This window comes from Pagrus pagrus, assembly GCF_965226575.1.
Source record: "Pagrus pagrus genome assembly, chromosome: 10".
Classification (NCBI taxonomy): domain Eukaryota; kingdom Metazoa; phylum Chordata; class Actinopteri; order Spariformes; family Sparidae; genus Pagrus; species Pagrus pagrus.
In genome coordinates, this window is record NC_140194.1 from 21,960,197 (window position 1) to 21,981,347 (window position 21,151).

General features: G+C 40.4%; 1 protein-coding gene across 1 annotated transcript in view; it reads left to right on the forward strand.

Annotated features, from left to right (window-relative positions):
- LOC311263259 (chemokine-like protein TAFA-5) overlaps positions 1-21,151 on the forward strand; it is a 40,502-nt gene that overhangs the window by 2,863 nt on the left and 16,488 nt on the right. Inside the window, exon 2 of the mRNA XM_084363197.1 lies at positions 12,823-12,972. Within this exon, the coding sequence (XP_084219323.1) occupies positions 12,823-12,972 (150 nt within the window). The remainder of the gene's footprint in view (positions 1-12,822; positions 12,973-21,151) is intronic.

Here is a 21,151-nt window from a genome sequence, read left to right on the forward strand (position 1 = left end):
CAACCTTGGATGTTGGACTAACGTTACTTAGTCGCTGCAAGGCGAGTTTTGCCAAGGAGGAGTGTAACCCAAGAAGAGCAGCAGCAGAAAAAGTCGCCGTGTTTACGAGGGAAACTACAGATCACAATCCCAGTATTAGTGCCACCGCTGCAGGCTGTTTGTTATACAAATCAACTGCAAGCAAACTACACATAAGCTACACGTTAAACAATCTCTATGCCTGAGTCAAACTGTTAACTCTTAAGCTTATGTAACAACCAATCACAGCACAATGCACAGCAGGGTGTCCCTCCCTCATCCGTCTGGCGAGTGTCTCGAATCAATTCCATGACGTGTTCAGAGACGTTGACCAATAGAAGCACAGAGTTCTCTTCGGCTGTAAACATGATGAAGTGATAGAGGAAAATCTTTGTTGGTGCTTTGAACAAGTCTCCGAGAAGAGCATTGTGAAAGAAGCACTGTAAAACGTACATTTTTTTTTTTAGCTTCACAAACCCCCGCAAAATGACTTGTTTCACTATCACAATTTGAGCCATTTGGTCCAATAAAAGTCTAGAAAAGCCGCACGCTCTGTGGGCTCCACAACACGGAAGATCCAGGTACTTTCATACCTGGGAAGTCAAGCCTGTTTTGGCTTCAAAGCGCCACTGAGCAGCCTTCAGATGAATGACTGGTGCTCTGTCTCCGTCTCCTCTGTTTCATTGAAACATCGTTGGCTGGAACACACTGTGGACGCCATGCCAGCCCTAGCACCTCCTTTCTGATGACGTCACGCAAATCATTAAAGGTGGCAAGCTATGATTGGTTGGGGACAAATGCTGTTTTTAAATATTTTTTTCTCACTATACAATAAATATGTGAAACCTAATAAACAATTTAATTTTATGATTTGTTTTGGCTTTTTTTTTCTTTTTCGAAAGAATCTGATTGGTCCGCCCCTCTTCTAAACTTCTAAACCAAACCTGATATGTAATTTGTGCTACATATCGACAGAGTTGTTTTAATTTTGGATGCTTTTACATTTGTCGCAACGATGGGTAACATAAATATATCTGCACATAACCCTGCAGCCTTCAAACTAAGTTTGGTGCAGCACAGGTCCATCTGTTCAACATAAAGCTCTGTTTTTGTCCTGAGGCTCTGAAGTCCAATATGTGAATCAGAGTCTCATTTGCGCTTCGACCTACATTAACAGAATCAATGTAAAACTGCTCAGTGATCCATGTGGAAGATCCACTCGGCTTTTACTTAAAGAGGACAGGAACAAAATACAATCAAACAGTCTCTTCTTCCCTCCTCAGCTGCAGTAATGATCGTCTCTGATGGTTTCCGGGTGTCCTCGCTGGTTTGTCCGCAGCTCGTTATCAGAGCTTTCTGTAATGTTGAAGGTATCCCTCAGAGAGAGGCTCTGCAGGAGAGCAGCAGCGTTAATAACTTCGGAAAATTATAAATGTGAAGTGAAGAGGTCAGTTTGGAGTACAAACACTGAATTAAACACAGGCTGAGTCAAAGAGTCAGACCGAGTTTTAATTTCAGGAAACATCAACCGAACATTTTACATTCCAGTCTGATCCTTCAGTTCTTTTGCAAAAGAGACAAGAAGGAGGCAGTAATGTTTCTCATGCATTTTAATGTAAAATCATCAGGATTAAAGGGCTGCTTTAACCATGACAGCAGAGGTCCTCTAACTTAAATAAAATGGTAATTTGATCCTAAACCACTATGTTTCCCTTAACTTAGTGCCTAAACCGAACCAAATCTTAACTTTAGAGTGATCGCATCATAAAACAGATTTATTTTAATACAGTGACTGCTCTCTCTTAGAGTTTAATGCAGAAAAGCATCAGTTTGTGTTGGGCAGCTGCTTCTGACTCCCCCCCCCCCTCTTGTGCAGATGTTTCAGATAATCAGCTGCTGCAGAAAGAAGAAAATCATAAAATCCAGCAGCTGCTCATTGAAATTCATCAGTCAGAGCTCAAACAGACTCAGCTAGGCAGGTTCAGGTCTCCTGTGAGACTCTTATTTTGAAAAGACTGTCAGGTTAAACAGGTGAAATATCAGATTCAGATTCCGTTAAAAACACAAATGGGAAATGAAATTAACCCTTTTAAAGAACATAAAGACTCCGTTGTTATTGTCCTTTCTTCATTAATCGCCTCAGTGCTGAAAGCTTTAATGAGCACAAACTACAGACTGAATTTAATTCCCTCATGCTCTCTGTTTACTGAGTTTCTCCTTTCTTTTCTCTGCCTGCTCATGAAGCTCATTTAGATCCTGGAAACAAGCCTATTATGCAGCAGATACACTGTTGTTCCTGCAGTGTCGAAAGCTTACCTAAAGGAGCCTTCAGAGTCCAAATGAATTCTCAATGCTCCATTAAGCCGAGCATATATTCATGGGAATTATGAACACACTGCGTCTGAATGAAAGAGAAAATCAGCAGCTGAGAAGAAAAAGGAAAACACAAACAGAAATTAACGGAGCAAAAAGCTGCGGAGGGTGTAATTGGATTTGAATAAATTCATCCGGAGGAGGAACGTCAGCGAGTGATTCAACACTGAGCACGACTGAAACTGTATTTAAAAATTTAAACACCCTCAACCGCACTACAATACACGTCCCAACCCTCAAGACAAAGACAAGATGATCAAACGCTGTGTGGCGGAGGAATCAGCACTGACACGAACAGACTTCACAATAAGAGTCTCTGCAGCAGCAAAGTCAGGAATTAAAGTCAGGAAGCCAAGTCAGAAACTCAAGGGATTGACTACTTTCTGAGAAGCTACATTTAAAGCTGAAGAGTAAAGAGTTGTTTGCTTATGTCATCCCAAATGTTTCCAACAATGTTCAAACTCAGAGAAAAGTTTACTCAAAGTAACGGTGCGTTTCATTTGGTTGGATGTCGGCAGAGGTTGGGTCAGGTCAGGTTGATAAACAGGAGTGAAGATAAATCTACTTTTTAATCCCCAAAATGAAAAAGTAACCTCTAATCTCTCCTACTGTCAGTGAATGGTTTGGGATGAGAGTGGAATCCAATATGACAACAGGTGTTTACTCCTCCAGAAGGTCTGGCTCTGCACCAGAGATTTTTGATTACGAGAGCTCTAGCAGCAGAAAAATCTTATATTTCACCTGTTTAACCTGACAGTCTTTTCAAAATAAGAGTCTCTGTAGCATCACAGGAGACCTGAACCTGCTCTGCTGATTCTGTCTGAGCTCTGACTGAGCAGCTGCCGGATTTTTTTATGATTTCCTTCTTTCTGCAGCAGCTGATTATCTGAAACATCTGCACACGAGGAGGAGATTGGGAAGCAGCTGCCCAAGACAAACTGATGAGTTTCTTACAGTTATTTTATGAACATCTGTCTGTGTATGTGCACATATTTTATTTTTAACCCCTTTTAACGTTTTTAATAGAAACATATTTATTTAATTTATTCACCATCATTATTTTGATCCTGTTAAAAACTCACAACCAGGATTCACCAGTTCCTCACTCCTCGTCGCCTCCGAGACGTGTGAAGGCTCTGAACATCCCTGACAATGGCGGACTTTAATTAATTTCCAGGTCAAGAGCTGGAGAAGGCATAACAGAGCAAATAGCAGCCACAGTCCACCTTTGATGTGTTTTTTTTCGGTGCCCGTCGTGTCACTTCCTGTCGTAAATCTGTTCTCAGTCATCATGTTAAACACCTTTTATTAAAGTCCCTTTTGTTTCCAAGCGGATTGACTTTGCGTCCACCCTCATGTTGGATTCTGGATTTGTCTCCTGCTGCAAAGACTCATTAACTGTCATCAGAGGATCAGGAAACAGCCGCCGCGTTGCGTCTAAACCAATTTCAGCCTCATCATTATTCTTCTGTCTTCACTCCCGGGACAAACACAGTGACTCCGGTTTTCCTGCTCTGTGACTGTTGTTCTTATTTTCAATTTGCTGGGAATTTACAGGAGATGACAGATAATAAAAGCTCAAACAGAAGCTATCAACGACATGTCACTTTGTTTTCCTTCCTCTCATTCATAAATAGATTACATGTCAGCTGTGATTGAGAAAACAGCAGTCCGAGCAGAGAAAACAACGCATTGTAATTTCATTATTCTGCTGTAATGCGAGCGAGCTGTTTGCAGTCTTTATGCTGCGACACACAGGATTCATTCGGCCGAATCATAAAGTCAAATGAATGTTTTACTGCAGAGACAAACCGCAGGGATCAGAGGAGGGAAATCAATTCCGGCATGAAGGAAGTCATCACAGCAAGTTTACTGCTGTAAGAAAGGAATAATGATGATAATAATAAAGTTATACAAGATATAAAAACTTGAATAAGGCTTTGGGAGAATTTCTTTATGAAGGTAATAAAATGTTCCTGCAGGTTAGAGCCCGACCAATACATCAGTTGGCGGATATTATCGACTGATATTGTTCTATCACAGAAAACTTTTTGGTTTTAATGGACACGGTGCAGAAAACATTTCTGTGGGTGGTTTTATGATTACTACATTTCGAGTTAAGTTTAGTGTTTCAGTTTCAGTTATGCATGTTATTTTAAAGTGTTTGAAAATCTCATTTGAGGGATCACTGCCACAAATGTCTGTATATCGGCTGATACTGTATGTCAGTATTTTTACTCCCAAATATCAGTGTTGGCATTGGCCCCAAAGATGGCACGTTGGTTGGGCTCTACTGCATGTGGACAAACTGCATTTTTCAAAATAGAAAGTTTTGAGTTTTAGTTGACCCATAAAAAATATTTCCCGTTTTTTAACACCCGATCTGACTGTCAGCAGGAGTGGAACATCAGGAGGGGTCCACCCGTATGTCTTTTTCAGGGCCGATACCGATTATTAGAAATCAAGGAGACTGATAACTGATATGTGGGGCTAATATTCATTCAGAGTAAAAAGGAAACTCTTCCTGTCAAATTTTTTGAACAACAAGTGAAGGAATGAACCTTAGTTCAAGTAACTAAAGTGTTGTTTTTAACTACGATTTTGAGGTACTTTACTTGTGTATTTCCATTTTCTGCTACTACAGATAATCAGTCTATCTCTAATCAGGATGTTTAGTTTTGGAAACATGAACAGATTCAGTGAAACTTAATTTCCACAAGAAGGCAAAAAAAAAACTACAAGAGCTTGAATGTTTATTCTCGATCTTGAAAACCTTGAGGTAATTTAACAAAATAATCTTAACTTAACTTAATCTTAACTCGGCTACACCTCACAGTCTTCATCAGCAGACTTCTCAGTTATCCTAATGTAACCTCTGTATCAAAGTGACACTATTGCAGAGTTTTCCTGAGGTTTGTGGAAGACGTAGCTGCACATACCCGGCAGGGGGGCTGGACGTCCTCTCCTCTGGAAAATGGTTTGATTGTTTTTTGTCCACAACATAATCCATGTCCGTTAAAAACCCACACATATCATGCTCACCCTTTAAACATGCTTTAAAGTGCAGTCAGTTGGGAAGCACTGGTTCAGAATTTGTGTTGACTCTTGGCTGTTAAACTCCTGCAGCCTTTTTCAGCTTAGTCTGAAGTCCTTCATGTTACGCTCTGAAATGAATTTAAATAATGAAAAAGCAGCAACTTGTCAAACATTTGAATGTGCAGCTCCACAACAAACCTGCAGCTTCAAGCTTCAGTCTTTATCAACTATTATTTTGAATTTAGCTGCTGTGTCTCTTTCATGTTTCCAGCAGACGCACTGTTCAGTCCTCCTCTCCCAGCATCCTCTGCTCAGGCTGTCGAAGACCAGAAACAATAACTTTTTCATCTTGGTGTGCTGCCGCAGATGGAGAATTAAAGAAGGCCGGTGATGAGCGGCAGCTAACGAGGAAACAGAGCCCGCCGCTCTGCTGCTGTCTCTGGTTACCATGGGATACCTGTTAGCGAGCAGCGTCTCTTACATCACATCTACATGCAGACTGAATCCCAATTACTGCAGAAAGCTCCGGGGCGTCTCAATCTTAGCAGCTCCGAGGGTCGAGGATCACTGGAAGAGGAAAATCGAGCTGTGACGTTTAAAGAACATACTGCAGCTCGGAAAGTGATCCGGATGATCTGAACTATTATTTTTGTCACCTTTTAGACCACAGTTTGAAGGGCAAACTTGCACAGCAAAATGAAACTGAACATTTTTGTGAAATATTTTGATCTAGAAGCTAATCTAGTGAGCTAACCACTTACACACTTGCCGGCCATGATCATGATAGCATTATTCAGGCACAGTTGGACAGTGAAGCTTTCTGAGCTCGTCAGCCATGCAGAGTCCTGTGTGGGGTTAGGTTTAGACAATGAAAGTCCTGTAGTGAAGGTGAGGAAAAGACGATAGCCTCAGCTAACTGTTAAAGGAATAGTTGAACAACAAAGGTCAGTTATGTTTATGTTGTATCTTGTGTTTTTTTAAATCAGTACAAAATTAGAATAGTAAAATCTGATAATTTCTCGGCTTGGACCAGACACTTCCTAGAGTCTGTTGTCTCACACATGCTCACTGCCAAGAAACAGCCCGGCACATAATTCTACGCAAAACAGTGAATAATAGTTTTAAAGTTTGTTTTGTTGTATGCATTAAGGTCTTTACACAAATGCTCGCCTGCAAATATTTCACATCAAAAGTATCGCAACCGCATCAACACAAATTTGTGATCGAGAGATATTTTGGAAAAAGGCACCGAGAGCGCCCCCAGGGTCTCTGGTGTCACACTGCAACAATGACGATTTCACTGACAGGTAGAGAGAGGTCACTGTTCAATAATAAAACACTGAAGTCACAAACAAACTATACAATCGAGGCAGCGGCAGACCAGCAGCTGTCATGTTCTGTGACGTAAAATTACTGTTTTTATCAATGTAGTCTGGTGGATTTGAAGAGAGCACAGATATAACAGCTTCAGTTTCCCGTCGGTTAATCCCACACAGCAGTCTAATCCCAAATCACCTAATTCAGTGTCCTTTGACATATAATACTTCAACAGGTCAGATAGAAGATAACACAAGATATAATGTGTTAATTTGTGAGCTATGAGGATGCAGAGACTGGTAACTGGACAAAGCCAGGCGCAGTTTCTAGTCTTTATGCTAAACTAAGCTAATGCACTGCAGGCTGTAGTTTTCAACAGACTGTCTCATGTTTTGAAACTGTAAAGAAAATGGTGAAGTTGCCAGTGAGCACTTTGTGGGTATGTTCATTATAAAAACACTTCCTCATAAGCAAAATATAGTCTGGGCAGCTTCATGTTTCTCTCTCACTAATTATTCATTCCTGTTGCAGAATATTGACTTAATTACTAGGCAGGGACAAAGTTAAATAAGGACTTCAGGTTTTAATTTATTTTTCATCAAATACTCTCCTTTTCTTTTTGTTGACCTCAACCTCTCACTCGTCTGTGTTTTTTTGTGTATTAGCTTCCATCCTTTGACCTTTGTGTTAGATCTGACTACAAGCAGAGAAGTGAAGGTTAAAAGCGTCCTCTCCTCTGCATGTCGTGTCACTGGCTGTCAGACTGTGACCTTTGACCCTTTAAACATGAATGTACATAAACTGCTGATTCCACAGAGCTCATAGAGGTCTGTCTGTCTGTATTCATACATAGAGGAGGAGGAGGAGGTCTCAGACAGAGATGAGATAGTTTATTAGCTCCCATGTAGCCTGGAGGCTAACAGGAGGGGGTGCACACATCAGACAGAAAGCAGCAGTCATGTTAATGCAGGCTGTCAGATGTAATTATGAGCTCCATGAAAATTGCAGAGTCTCAACATGGAGATATGAACGGAGTCGGTGTTTTTAAGAGGAAACTTCAAACTGTTAAATCTGGAGTTCATGAATCAGAACCACTTACTACTTAATGTTTTACATGAATGCTTTAAACTGGAGCTCACAGAGGTCCAGTTAGTCTGAAGCTTCTGTAGCTCTCCGGTTATTTTATTCCAGCTCCAGTACCCTTTTAAAAATGATCTTCACTTGTGGATATAACTGACAGAGTTAATGTACACACAAGTTTTTATTACATGGTTTTATTTTCTTCTGTTTCTATTTTGTTTGTTTCTTTGGTCTGGCTACATTTTTAGTGTTTGAACTCCCTAAAATGTATAATCTTTAACCTATGATGCTTTTTTGTTTTTTACCTTTCCATCTGTGTTAAATAATTGTACTTGTGCATGTAAAAGATTTTGAAAGTTACGAAGGTCTAAGAAAACTCTGTTCCTGAAACACCTCGTCAGTAGTCCCCCCTTTAATTTTGTGACTTTGTGGTATCACACTATGTCACCATGTCAAACATTTGCATGATTTATGCAGAGTAGTCTAGTTTGGCACGTAAGAATTGATTTAGCACAGCTGCTCTGTTGTTGGAAGTGGTGCTGGCTCAGGCATGTTTGAGCTGACCAATCAGAGGAGACTGGGGAAAAAAGACAGGAGCTAAACAGAGCGTTGAAGATGAGAAAACTGATTTTTTTTAAAGAAGTAAACCCATTCTCATTGTAACCCAAAATAAAATTATGAACCTGAAATGAGAATAATATGTCCCCTTTAAGATTTACATGAGCCAGTCATTGTATTTAAATTCAGAAATAACCTCGATACAGTAGTTTTCATCATTTGTGGCAGAGTACGCCGTTCTTTTGCTCAGTTCAGGTAACCTTCAGGGGATTCACAGGACATGATGTAATGTAATGTAATGCTGATGGTAATGCTAATCCAGATTCAGCATTTCCTACTGCACAAGGTCGTTTTATTGTGAAGCAGGCACAGGAAGCACATCTGTCTTTCAACATTTTTTGTTCACAGATCATTTTACCTTTTTTAGTTTGGCTGCACGTCAGCAGCACTTCTGTCACATCTTTCACAAAGTAGCTGCTCAGAGAGGTTTTTTTTTGTAATATTGAACCACACTTGCTGTTACCACGGTAACCACAAGTTTCGTCAAATGAACCTGGACTGAAAACAATCACAACTTTAATGTGACTTTTAAAGGCCAATAAGATGAGTGTTACTGGTCACTGTCTCATACTTATAATCTCATATATATGAAGTGGCACGTCTGCAGAGCTCAAGTTTCCCTGTGGAGTTTTAAACCTCTAGAAGCGCTATGAGGAGTTGTTTTTCCAGTATTCCACTGATCAACATGTGGCAGTAACATAATAAGATATGCTGTGATTCACCAACAAAGGCAGGCAAGAAGAATGTGCACTGTTTTGTTAGACTTCAAGGACACACAAAAAATGTGTTTTGGTGAGTAACGCTTAATGTGAACAAAAGTTTTGCTTGTTTACAAGAAAAAACAATAGAGCTCCTTAAGATTTATTGCGCCTTCTGCTTAATGGCCATCTAAATAGTGTAATCCCTTTTTTTAGGGAAGTACTTTGTTTCCATATTGTTTGATTATGTAATTTCCCTATAGAAGTGTGTCTTCTGGACAGTCTAATCTTCCTCCTGAACAGTAACTCATCTGATGGACAGCAGCCAATAGAAACAACAACACTGCGTCTTCAGTCATGTTTCACAAAGATGCTGCTGACAGCGAACGCCGCTCACCGCATCAATATCTCTCAGCTCCTGAGTGCTGCTGCTGCTGTTGCATCATGTGTCAGCTGAAGCTTTTCACCTCCACAGTATGGACTTAAAACAGCTGCAGCTGGAGAAATGACAGAATATATTTTAAAAAACGCAACACTCATCAGAAAAAAGTGAGCTGGGTACGTTTCTGCAAAACCACAGAAAACTGAATGTTTCTTTATGTTGCAATTTTAAATAGTTGAGGTTGAATTTTCTGTTCCTCTCTTGTTAAAATGCTGTGCTTATGGTCTGGTTAGGTTTAGACAAGAAAAAGACACTTGGTCAAGGTGAGGAAAACATGGTTTGGCTTAAAATCAATCAATCAATCATGGGTGAAGATGGTCAGACTTCCTGTGAAAAAGCTGGATTAGACTCCACAAAAACGTCTGGAAATGTCCACGGGTCTTCTTGAAAATATCCACTGGTGTAACTCAAGCTGTGGTTGGCGGTTTGGCAGCCTTGTTGGGTGATGTGGTAAGGATTTACTTTTACTCTATCCACATGACTGTTTCTTGGAATTCTGTCCCCCATTTGTTAAGCTCTAGTTTGATGGACAAACCTTCTCCTGCTGATCATCTTTTTTGTCTTGCTGGGAAATTTTCCCCTTATTTAACCATTTTCCAGACTGAGAGAAAGAGAAAGGACCTGATGCTGAATCGGAGATGATGTTGAACTTTTTCAGTGATTTGTGCTTCTCGTCCTTAATGAGCTGCTGCTGTTTTTGTTCTGGTTGTTTTCCCACTCTGACCCCACTGACCTCCGTCTTTCTGAAGAACTGTTCCCTCTGTCCTCCGTGCTCTGAGGTCCTGGTTGTTGTTGGTCCGGTCCTTTCTGAAGACTGGACGGTTCATGGCTCTATTGACGACAGTTCATCAGCATGCAGGGGGGGGGGCTCTGCTGTCACCACGGCAACCAAATACACCCCCTCTTAACCCCCGAGGCTTCTGTCCCGTCTGATTCACCCAACATTCATCCTTCCGTCATTCAGCCTCTGCCTCAGCTGAATTAAGTGAAGATTTGAATTTATCCACATTCCCAGAGTCTGTAGTATTTCTTCTAACTTTTATCCTGGCTATCAGCATGGCTGGAAGGCAGTGTCAGTCCACATTTAAATCATTCCTGACCTATTGAATATATGCTTTTGTAAATCCATTCATGTCGCCCAGAAGATGAACCCTGCTTTGGTGGTCTCCTGACCTGTCCTGTGTCATTTTAAACAAAAAAAATCCAGTCCATTATTATGGTTTCTGACAGAATACCTGTAGACTCCAATTATCATCAGCTCTACTGTGTGTTTAATGCTAATTAGCAAATGTTAGCATGCTAACAAGCTAACCTAAGCTGGTGAACACGGTATGTTAGCATTGTCACTGTGAGCATGTTGCCATTTTGATGAAAACACTGTGCAGAGCTGCAAGTATGGTCTTGGTGAGGTTTAAGAGGTCCAGTGGTCCTTAAAAAGTTTGGAAAGGTCCCTGAGAAGGTTGTGAAAAAGATTTGACTCTGTTTGAAGAGGTTGCAGGGTTCCTTGGGGAGGTTTTACCTGTTCTTAATAAAGTTAAAAGATCTTGAAAATGTTTCAGAGAAGAGAGTTTAGAGTTCCCTGAAAAGCTGTTCGCTGTCTTGGAAGATATTATAGGGGTCTTTGAAGAGGTTTTGGATATAGGTCGAAGAGGTCTTGAACAGGTTCCAGGCTTTGATTAGATGGTTGCAGAGGTCTTGGAGGAGGTTTGCGAGATCCTTTGACAGACTTTATGTCTCTGAAGGGTTTCTATGTGTTCTGTGGAGGTTTCAGCTGTTATTAAGTTGGTTTGAGACGGTTTGAGATAGCTTTACTTGAGAAGGTTTAAGAGATCATAAAAAGTCCCAAGAGTCCTTAAGAAGGCTTCAGAGACCCTGGAAGAGCTTGTAAAACTGTCCTTAAGGTGTAAACGTCTTGAGAAGGTTCCAGAGATGCTGATTGTAGAATTCCCTGAAAAGCTGTTGCTCCTTGAGGAGCTATAAGAGGTCTTTAACAGGTTCCAGGAGTCCTTTAAAAGGTTGTAAAGGTTCCCGAAGAGGTCCCAGGGGTCCTTGAGAAGGTTACAGAGATCCTTGAGGAGGTTGTAGAGCTCAGTCCAAAGCTGTTTTGGAAGCGGTCCTAGAAGAAGGTCCTTGCCTTCAGGAGATTTAAGATGTCTTGAAAAGGTCCCTGGGGCCCTTGAGGTGGTTGTAGTGGTCCTCAAGGAGGTTTTCAATGTTCCAGATGTCCTTGAGAAGGATCTTGAGATATTTAAAGAGGTTTTAGATATATTTTCAGAGGTCGTAGAGGTCATTGTATGTAATTAATGAAATCATTACTTGCTACATTGCCTACAGTTTAATTAAAGCTCTGATTTAGAGTTTGAGGAGAATAAATATGACTTTAAACAGATGCCTATCGGCCTATCAGAGAGCAGGATTCTGTTCCTATGGTTACTCTGGTGTAATTTATGTAAAATATTGGATGTGTGTGTAGATGTGGTCAGTGTAGTGACAGATTGACTGACGTGCAGCAACAAAACTGACAGGAAATAATCAGCTGTGAGTCAGTTCAGACGTCCAGCAGCCGTCAGTCAAACAAACAGTTTTTTAAACTCGTTCAGCTTCACAGCTGCAGTGAAGAGGAATTCTTCTGCCTGACTCACCTGATCTTACACCAGCATCTCATTTCACAGGCCTTTAATTGTCATATTTCTGCTGAGACCGAAGACAAACCTGTTTATTAATGTTGTTGTTTTACACACTCCTTTCTTTCAATAATAATTTTGTGAACTGAACCTAATTCTGTTTATTCAGAAGAAGTTGACAAAAAATGATTTTATTCTCAGTCGGCCTGTAAACTGTGCTCTGGTTTCAAACTGCAGCAGTTTGTCAGAGGTGACACTAATGAGGGAAATAACAAAACAAACGAATGTGACTCAGAGAGAAAATAGAAAACAGCAGGAAAACAATGTTTCACACACCCATGGACCTAAGAAAATATTCCTTTATTTTGGCAGAAAATGAATGTAAATGAAGAGAGTAATAGAGTTTTAAGAGCTGCTAAACCTCCATTTCTTTCTCAAACTTTCTTTGGTATCTTCCAAACACGCCCTGTTAGTTTTTACCACTCAGTTTAATGCAGTCATACAGTGAGCCTCATTTAACACCTTGTGACTCAGTGGACGAGCGCTGTAGCTGCATGTTGACAAACAGTTAAAACGTACGGTATGTTTACATGATTTACTCCCTCTGATCCCTCAGGTCAGCTGGCGGCAGGGACCTGTGAGATCGTCACCCTGGACCGGGACAGCAGCCAGCCGAGGAGGACCATCGCCCGTCAGACGGCCCGCTGCGCCTGCAGGAAGGGACAGATCGCCGGGACGACACGAGCCAGACCGGCCTGTGTTGACGGTAAGACTCCTGCTGTCCTCTGATGGTTGCTGCCAGCTAGATCTGTACATTAAATTATCAGTTTGTCCACGCCCATCTTGACATAAAAGAGAATTTTATACAAGTTGCTTTGAAAAATAAATCTGTTTCCTGATGTCACATTGCTATGGTCAAGTCTGTCAAGCTGGGGGTATTTAAAACACACACAGGCCCACAGGTATGACGGGTCATTAAGACCACTGCTGAGAAAAAATGTCTTTTTCTTTAAGTTTTATGAGAATAATTTGCAACATTATAATTGAAAATATTTGAATTTCTTTTTACTTACTTTTTAAGACTGCCGACAGTTTCATTCTTCTCCAAAATCTGGTCGATCTCTTTATCAGTCTTTTTCCCCCTTTTCTCTGTAAAACTGCTCAAATCATCCGCACGATCCAACTTTTCTGCAGCACAAGTTATTGGAGAAAAACCTCTTAACCTACTAAAAAAATATCTTGGAAGCATGAACCTCCTCAGGGAATTACAATATGGTTTCTGTCTGAGTTCTTCTTATTCACTGAACAAACACCTTCCCGACTCATCAAAGGTCAGGACACTGGAGCCATTTTTATTGAGTGAATCACCAGATTCTACTGAACTCATGTCAACTTTCTTCTTCTGTGGTAATGTTACTCAACTGGTCGCAAGGAGTTAGGGTTTAGGCTCAATAACGACTTGGTTTGGTTTTGGGTTAAAATGACCACTTTATTATTGTTAGGGGACCAGCACCATCTTTAAAGGAATAGGCACATGGAAACACAACAGTTTGATTATCTTTGTTATAGCCGATCACCTGACTTCCTCCTTTGCTTCTGTCATAAATACAACACTTACTGGAGGTCTTTGTCACCTGAATGTAAAACATGTCATTGGGGGCATCTGCTGAAACAAGTGATGTTGTTTTACTTCTGAGGACAGTCTCACTGCTCTCTGCTCCGTCATGGACCACAATATGATGTATCGATCATTCTGTGTTCCAGTATTTGATATTATAGAGGCAGGTGAGAAGATTACTGATCTATAACGGATGGCATCCTTAACTGCCTCTACCATATTCCACTATGCTTTTCATTCCTGCTTCATGTCCTCCATGTTTTGCTACATATGTTGTGCAATTAACACGTACGTTGTTCTTCAGTTTCTGATTGTTGTTGATCTTCACAAACACCAGTTAGATGTCTGAGGTGTTTGTTGTGTTTTTAGAGGTAAATTAAGACTAAATTAATGCCATTTTAAGGGAGTGTTGTTTCATTGTGAGTTGATATGCTGTCAGAATGCAGAATCTTCTCTGAAAGTCACCGTCAGCTCACAGCTTGTGGGTTTGAACTTTATGAAGGAGACAAACACACATACCTGCAGCCTTCCTTCAAATCCTCTGCATCTCTTCATCTGGACGGCGAGGTTCAGAAAGTCACGGCCCAGATGGGAACAGCCCAGAGTTGCATTTCATTTCATCACCGGCTGTCTCTTTCTTTCGCTTCCTATTTCCCTTTCTGCCATCTGGAAACAATGGCAACAGCTGGAGGGACACTGCAGGGATTTGCAGGCAGAGACTGTGAACAGTTGTTCAGCCGAGTTAAAGAACCGCTGCCGTCTCTCCTGCTGTGCTGCTTTCTCTTCAGTAAAGCTTCAGTTGAACAGAACTTCAAATATTTTCTCCTTCAGATCATCGTCAGATAGATTTTCCTCACATCAGCATTGATTTCCTACAGTCAGGGTGATTATAAAGGACAAACTATCCCACATCATCACATCAAACAGGGTGTGATGAAGATTGTGTTTTCACCTCATCAGCGGAAAAACTTTATCTTGTCCATCGAAAAGGTTTGAGCTCTGACTGAACTCTACCGTCAGACTGCAGGGTGGAGAGGTGTCTGTATAATATTCATCTGAAGTGACCTTTTAAATCCATGCAGACAGATTCAAGCTGATTTCCAGAAAGAAAGTCAGCTTTTGCCCACAATAAACATTTGTAAGTGTTGACAGAGCTATAGGCTATAGCTCTCATTTAATTCAGACAAGATGTTGCCTAACATGTCCTCACTTATAGAAGATAAACCCCTTATATTTTACTGATGGATAGTTTGTGCGCTGGGACTGAACAGGTTAAAGTTCGTGTCGTTGGAGCTGCATTAAAGTTTGTGTTGTCAGTGATCAGAGCTGTTTGAACATGCTCTGCTGCTCTGGGAGGATATTTTCAGCTGCAGACTCGATGTGAGAACGCTGCTGATGGCTGCGACCTGTTTTCTGAGCTCAGAGACTCATCAGCAGCTTCCTGTTTTTCCTCCCTGAATGTCGCAGAGAAAGGAAAACCAAACCTGCTCAAACTCGTAGTGACCTCTTGTTTGCAGTGGATGACCCGGAGGTGCTGCTGGTTGTTACGTAGGAGATGTAGGGCTAAAGACTCTGGAGCTGGTTGACTGAAAATAAAATATATTTTATTCATTTCAACAGCTGAAAAGGGAAAAAACGTTCCATGTTTTACACAACTTCTTGTAATTGGTTATTTATTTGAAAACAAACTAATAACTAATAAATATATATATAATATATAAGTAATATATGGACAAAAGTATGTGGACAGGCAGACATGGAAATACACATTCTCTTGGTGTTACGCCGTTTAATAGAGACACAAATACAAATGTTAATGCTGAACAAGGTGACCGAGGCTGTAATAGTTGTCCAACAGTAAGAGTTGTATTCAGTGCAAACTTTAGCCTTCATCTGAGTTTCTCTGTGACCTTTACAGAGCTGCATGTTGGTATTTATGTCAGTTTGTGTTTACTGCTGCAATCTCAGGTAACAAAAACTCCAAAGTGTCTTCAGCGTTTCAGGGAGAAAAAATTGTTGTTTTTCAGATAAAATACAACTTTATTTAACCCAAGGGACATTTTGGGGGAGGCATGAAAAGTCATGTCAAAAAACAGAAGCAAAAGTGTCTCCAGAACGAAGTAAACAACAACTGTTCAGTATTCAGATCGTTCACTTCATTCACATTAAAACAAATGGTCCGTGTCAGCGCACAGTTGTTACATTGTTGGAAATGATTATTGACGCGTCAACATGTAAGATGTACTTTAATGTTGTAGTTGGTATTATATACACTATATACATATTTTATTATAATTTCCTATGTTCCTCTGAAATATAGTGTCAGAGAGTAAAAAAGAAAAGTAAAAAAAGAAGAAGAGTAAAAGAAGAGTAAAAAAGAAGATGTTTTGTTTTGCACAGTTTTGTTTTTGCCTACTTTTATTAAGAAAGTATTTACATTTACTGGCCAGAAGTTAGACAGCAAACACCCTCGAAATGTATTAAATAAATTACCAGCTATTTATTACCTGCTTGTTGGAAAATATCAGAATATTATCGTTAAATATTATCAGGGTCAATTTCAATAAATATCTAATTATTGTGGTAATTTGGGGGTAATTTCAAAGAAATTTCAAATACGATGCTGTGTTACCTTTTTTTTTCAATGTTTGTTTAAAATCTTAAAGGTGAAAAATCACAACAACCAGCAACTTTTTTTCAATATGTGTCATCTTGAAGGAGTTATGGATCAACCGTGCGACAACAGAATAAGGACTCGAGGATATCTGTAAAATCCTTTATTCAGGTACAAAAATATTTTTCAGCTAAATGAGAGATATTAGAAATACTTTTATCCAGATTGTATTAATATATTTCTTGTACATTTTCCTCTGCAATTGAAAATACATCTGTCTACTCTAGTGGACGTTATGCACCAAAGGGTATATTCTGCCTATTGGACCTATTTTTAGATTAAATGGGCCTTGTATACTTAGATAAAATCTAAAGACTCTTTACAATTGATGTCTAATAGATTCAGATAATAAATAATTCAAATGTAAATTACTTCATGATATTAAATAAAACATACAAAATAAGGCAAATTCTAAATATGCAGAATGGACAGATTTATTTTCAGAAGAGAAGAAAATGTATTTTAGTTCAAATAGTTTAGTTTAGTTCTTATTTTGTGGCAATAAGAGGATTTAACAGTTATCCCAGATGTACTTGGTGCTTCTCGTCCTTTCTCCGCCATGTTGGATTTATGATGCCATAAATCAAAATAACAAGAAGATACACAGACAATAATCAAATAAAATTGTGGACGAGGCTTTGTGGATCTGCCTCATGGTGGTTTGGATATGATACCTAAACTTATATGGTAAAAAATGTCTTCTAAATATCCATCAGCTTTAGTGGACACCGTGCATGAGAGGGTTTATTACTTCTATACAACACCTTTTCATAGATGCACCTCCTTATTTTAATGGATAACAAATAAATAAATATGTTAATCGAGCAGGCACAGGATTGGGTTTTTGTGACGGATAAAGTTCTGTCTTATTTTACTTAATCAAACCAGCGTTCCAGATATTTCTAATGTGTGTGGTCAGAGCCGAAGTGCAGTGAGCGTTCAGAAAGCCTTGAATAAAACTCAGACCTCTACTTTGATATGGCTGACCTTTCCAATGCCGACAAGAGCTGCATGTTGGTATTTACGTCAGTTTGTATCTGCTCGCCTTGCTTTGTGTTGTTCTGCTGTTGAAATCCACCAGCCGAGCTCAGAGGACGGATCAGACTGCAGTCAGTTCATATCTGTCCTCTGAACATCACAACAGTCTGGCTCGGCTGCCTTAAACCGTGAGTTTGAGTCGTGGTTCCAGTGTGGAGGTCCCACTCTGAGCGGGATAATCCCAGCATGCACCGCAGGAAGTCACACTGTACTTATCGCACAGAGAGAACCAACATGTTTACAGATACAGAAAAAGGATGGAAATGTTTAATTAACTCTGGTTTGAAAAGCATGACTCTGCCTCTAACTTTGATTTTATAAAGCTCCTACACATACATCTTATCCACCCCCTCTGCTTTTCACACCTCATCTGAACAGTAAAGCAGCAAAGATGTTACTGTTTTCGAAAATCACCCGCTGCTGTTTTGATTCAGACATTAATGCTATCAGACTGTCAGCGATGAATAAAAAGAAAAGGCCAAACGGCTGTTTATAGTGAAGAGTATAGGGAAACAAACAAACAAACAAGAGATGAAACCCTATTGTTTCTCAGCAGGTGGAGATGAACTGAAAAGGGCAGAGAGGTGGTGCGTTCGGGGACCGTGAGGCGTTCAGGAGTCTGAGAGACGTTAAAACCTGCTCTGATCTCAGACCCGAAGACAGAACAGAGGAAAGTAAAATACGGAGGGAAGGAAGGCAGATAAATTAGAGAGGCAGCAGATATATTTCACAAAAGAAAAACACACTTGTTCTTAACTAAAACAAAAACTAGTATACCATGTCACACACTTAGATTAACTTTTATTTTGTGATAATAAAATCTGTATATGGAGAAACTATTTCGGAATTCCTATGAGAAAATGATCCCGTATGTAAAAGATAAAGGTTTTCTCTTCTCTTCTCTTCTCTTCTCTTCTCTTCTTCTTAATTTAAAGATGTTGATCTTGTAATTGTAATCCTACTTAAGATAAATGGTAATCTCTTATAACTAAGAGGAAAACGTCTCCTTTTTTTCTTTGTCGAATACAATGAGCTTCTGCAGAAAATGAAGTGAGACAGATCCTCAGAAAAGGAGACGTTTAAAGAAAGACAAAAGGAAACAAGTGACGAACAAATTGAGAACATCAAGATTAGAGGAAAAGTTGATTGAAAGGAGAAAAGCAAAAAGAAAAGGAGAGTCAGCAAAAATGGAGCAAGAAAACAAGGGAAGATAACAAAAGAACAGAAAGGCTCATCAAACTCTATCCGTCCATTCTTTAAAAGAGGAATAAAGCTCTCTGTTTTCACTCCCTGTTTACACAGCAGCACAGATTTTATTTTCTTCCATCTGTTTGTTCTTTGCCTCGTTTCCTCTTTGTTTGTCCCTCGTTCTTTTGTCTCCGCTCCTCTCGTCCTTGGGGGACGAAGTGGCGTCCCTCCTTCTGGACGGCGTATTTGATGAATGAAGCGATTACAAAATGGCCTCCTCTCTTTTCGGATAAATGAACTGTGCTGAGCGGCAGCGGCGGCGGATGGATCTGCGTTGCGGTCGTTCATTAATCAGCGCGGTGATGCAGCGCTCGCAGGTGTTCAGGTGTTCACTGATACCTGAGATTAATCCACAACGCTGTTTGTTAATGTGAGAGTCTGTTCTCCGGTTCTGACTCTTTTCTATATTTAACACCTGAAAACACACAGACTCTGTTCCTTTGCTGGTTCAATCCTCGGCTCCTCCACATGTTGAAGCGACCTTGAGCAAGAAACTGAGCCTGTGATAGTGGGTTTAGTGCTGCCTGAGCAAACCGAAATGATGCTCCACCACTTTGTTCCTCCATGTGAGAAAATAGAATATTCACAGCTCACATGCTCCTGTTGAAAAGTGCTTGACGTAGGACTATCACGATATCAGATTTTCACTACACGATTATAGTGGCCAGACAATAATAATGTTCTTGCGAGATCTACAAAGAATTTACAGAATCCAAAAAGCGCCCGCACTGGTGACGATAACTTTTCTCTCCCAACTCTCGTACGTCATCTTTGAAATGATTTTGCGTGGCAGTAGAAGCCACATACTGTGGTAGTAGCTCGCTACTTCTTTGTTTTTCCTAGGTGCATTACTGCCATCTACAAGGTACAAGGTAGATTTATTTATCATTTTTTAAACAGCATTCAAATGTAGCAGCAGATGAGAAATGTATTTTGGCCCTAAACCATTCAGTGCTTTATAAACCAACAGCAGGATTTTGAAATCTATTCTTTGACAGACAGGAAACCAGTGTAAAGATCCAAGAGCTGGAGTGAGGTGATCTAGCAGCAGCGTTCTGAATCAGCTGCAGCTGTCTGATGGATTTTTTAGAGAATCCTGTAAAGACATCGTTACAGTGGTAATGCTGCTGAGACATACATCTTATCTTTGTCTAAGTGAAGAAAACTGTCCCCTTTAATATCAAACAAAACATATTTGGATCCAAATTTGTATTTGGATCTGCATCAAATTGTACTTCTTCATAGATACCAGCCTCTAAAATATGACAATATATTAAGAAAATGTCCAAAACACCAAAACACCCTATCCTAGCAAAAGCAAGGTTGCAACGGCCATAATGCTATATCCCAGGCTTCAGAATAGTAATCCACAAACCAATGTGTGATGTCACGGTGTGTTGCACAAACAGCACCACAGCTCTGACTGTGACCTTGGTTTGGAGCTGAATGGTTCAGTAATGTATCAGAGCTGTTTCAGGTCCTGGTTGAACATTTTGTCCTCCAGTCTGAACATTTCCAGCTGATTTCAGGAAACAACAGCATTTACAGCCTCACTGCGAGGCGTCTGATAAAACGTACAGACACCATAGAAGTAATGGAGGTGTTACAGAGGGAAGCGTGCGGTGAGCTCACTCAGCGGAGGCGTCCTGGGACGATGGAGCAACGAGACGAATCAAAAAACGCGGCGGCCGCTGTCGGCTTCCATCCTCGTCCTCAGCAGGAAACTTGGAGGAGCTGTGATTACACGTCGTCCTCTCAGAAACTAACAGGGCGCTGCTGTTTCCTGTCGCTCTGCTGTCTGACACCGTTCATTGTGTCTCAGGGGGAATCTGAGCGCGCTCAGTGCTGCACCGCTGAGCCACAGGGAGAGAAGTGGTGAAATGTTTCCATACAAACCTGAGCAGCACGACACACACACACACACACACACACACACCGGGCAGCAGGGACGTTAACAGGATTATCAGTGTTCCTGAGCCCATGTAGTAATATCCTTTATACAATCATGTATTTCACAAAGTAGTGAACCTCATTCAAAGACCTTTGGTGTTGATCCAGCTAAAGGGTGGGCATTTTCATTAATTTATCAGGGAACAATGCAGGGATCTTGATGAAAAAAATATAGTATTTAGGTGGCTGGTATCTACAGTACAATTTGATGCGGGTTCGAAAAAAAATCTCTTATTTTATCATAACACAACGAAGATTTTGATTCCAGCAGCATTGTTTTGCTGTCCTCGTGGTTCGCTGTTACAGATGTGGTGAGTGGTGGTGCTTCATGAGCAGTGAAGGGTAAAATTTAAAGTGATACAGGGCTATCAAGTTTGAATTAAAGGGGTCTGGACATCAGCCACCTCTGAAAATACA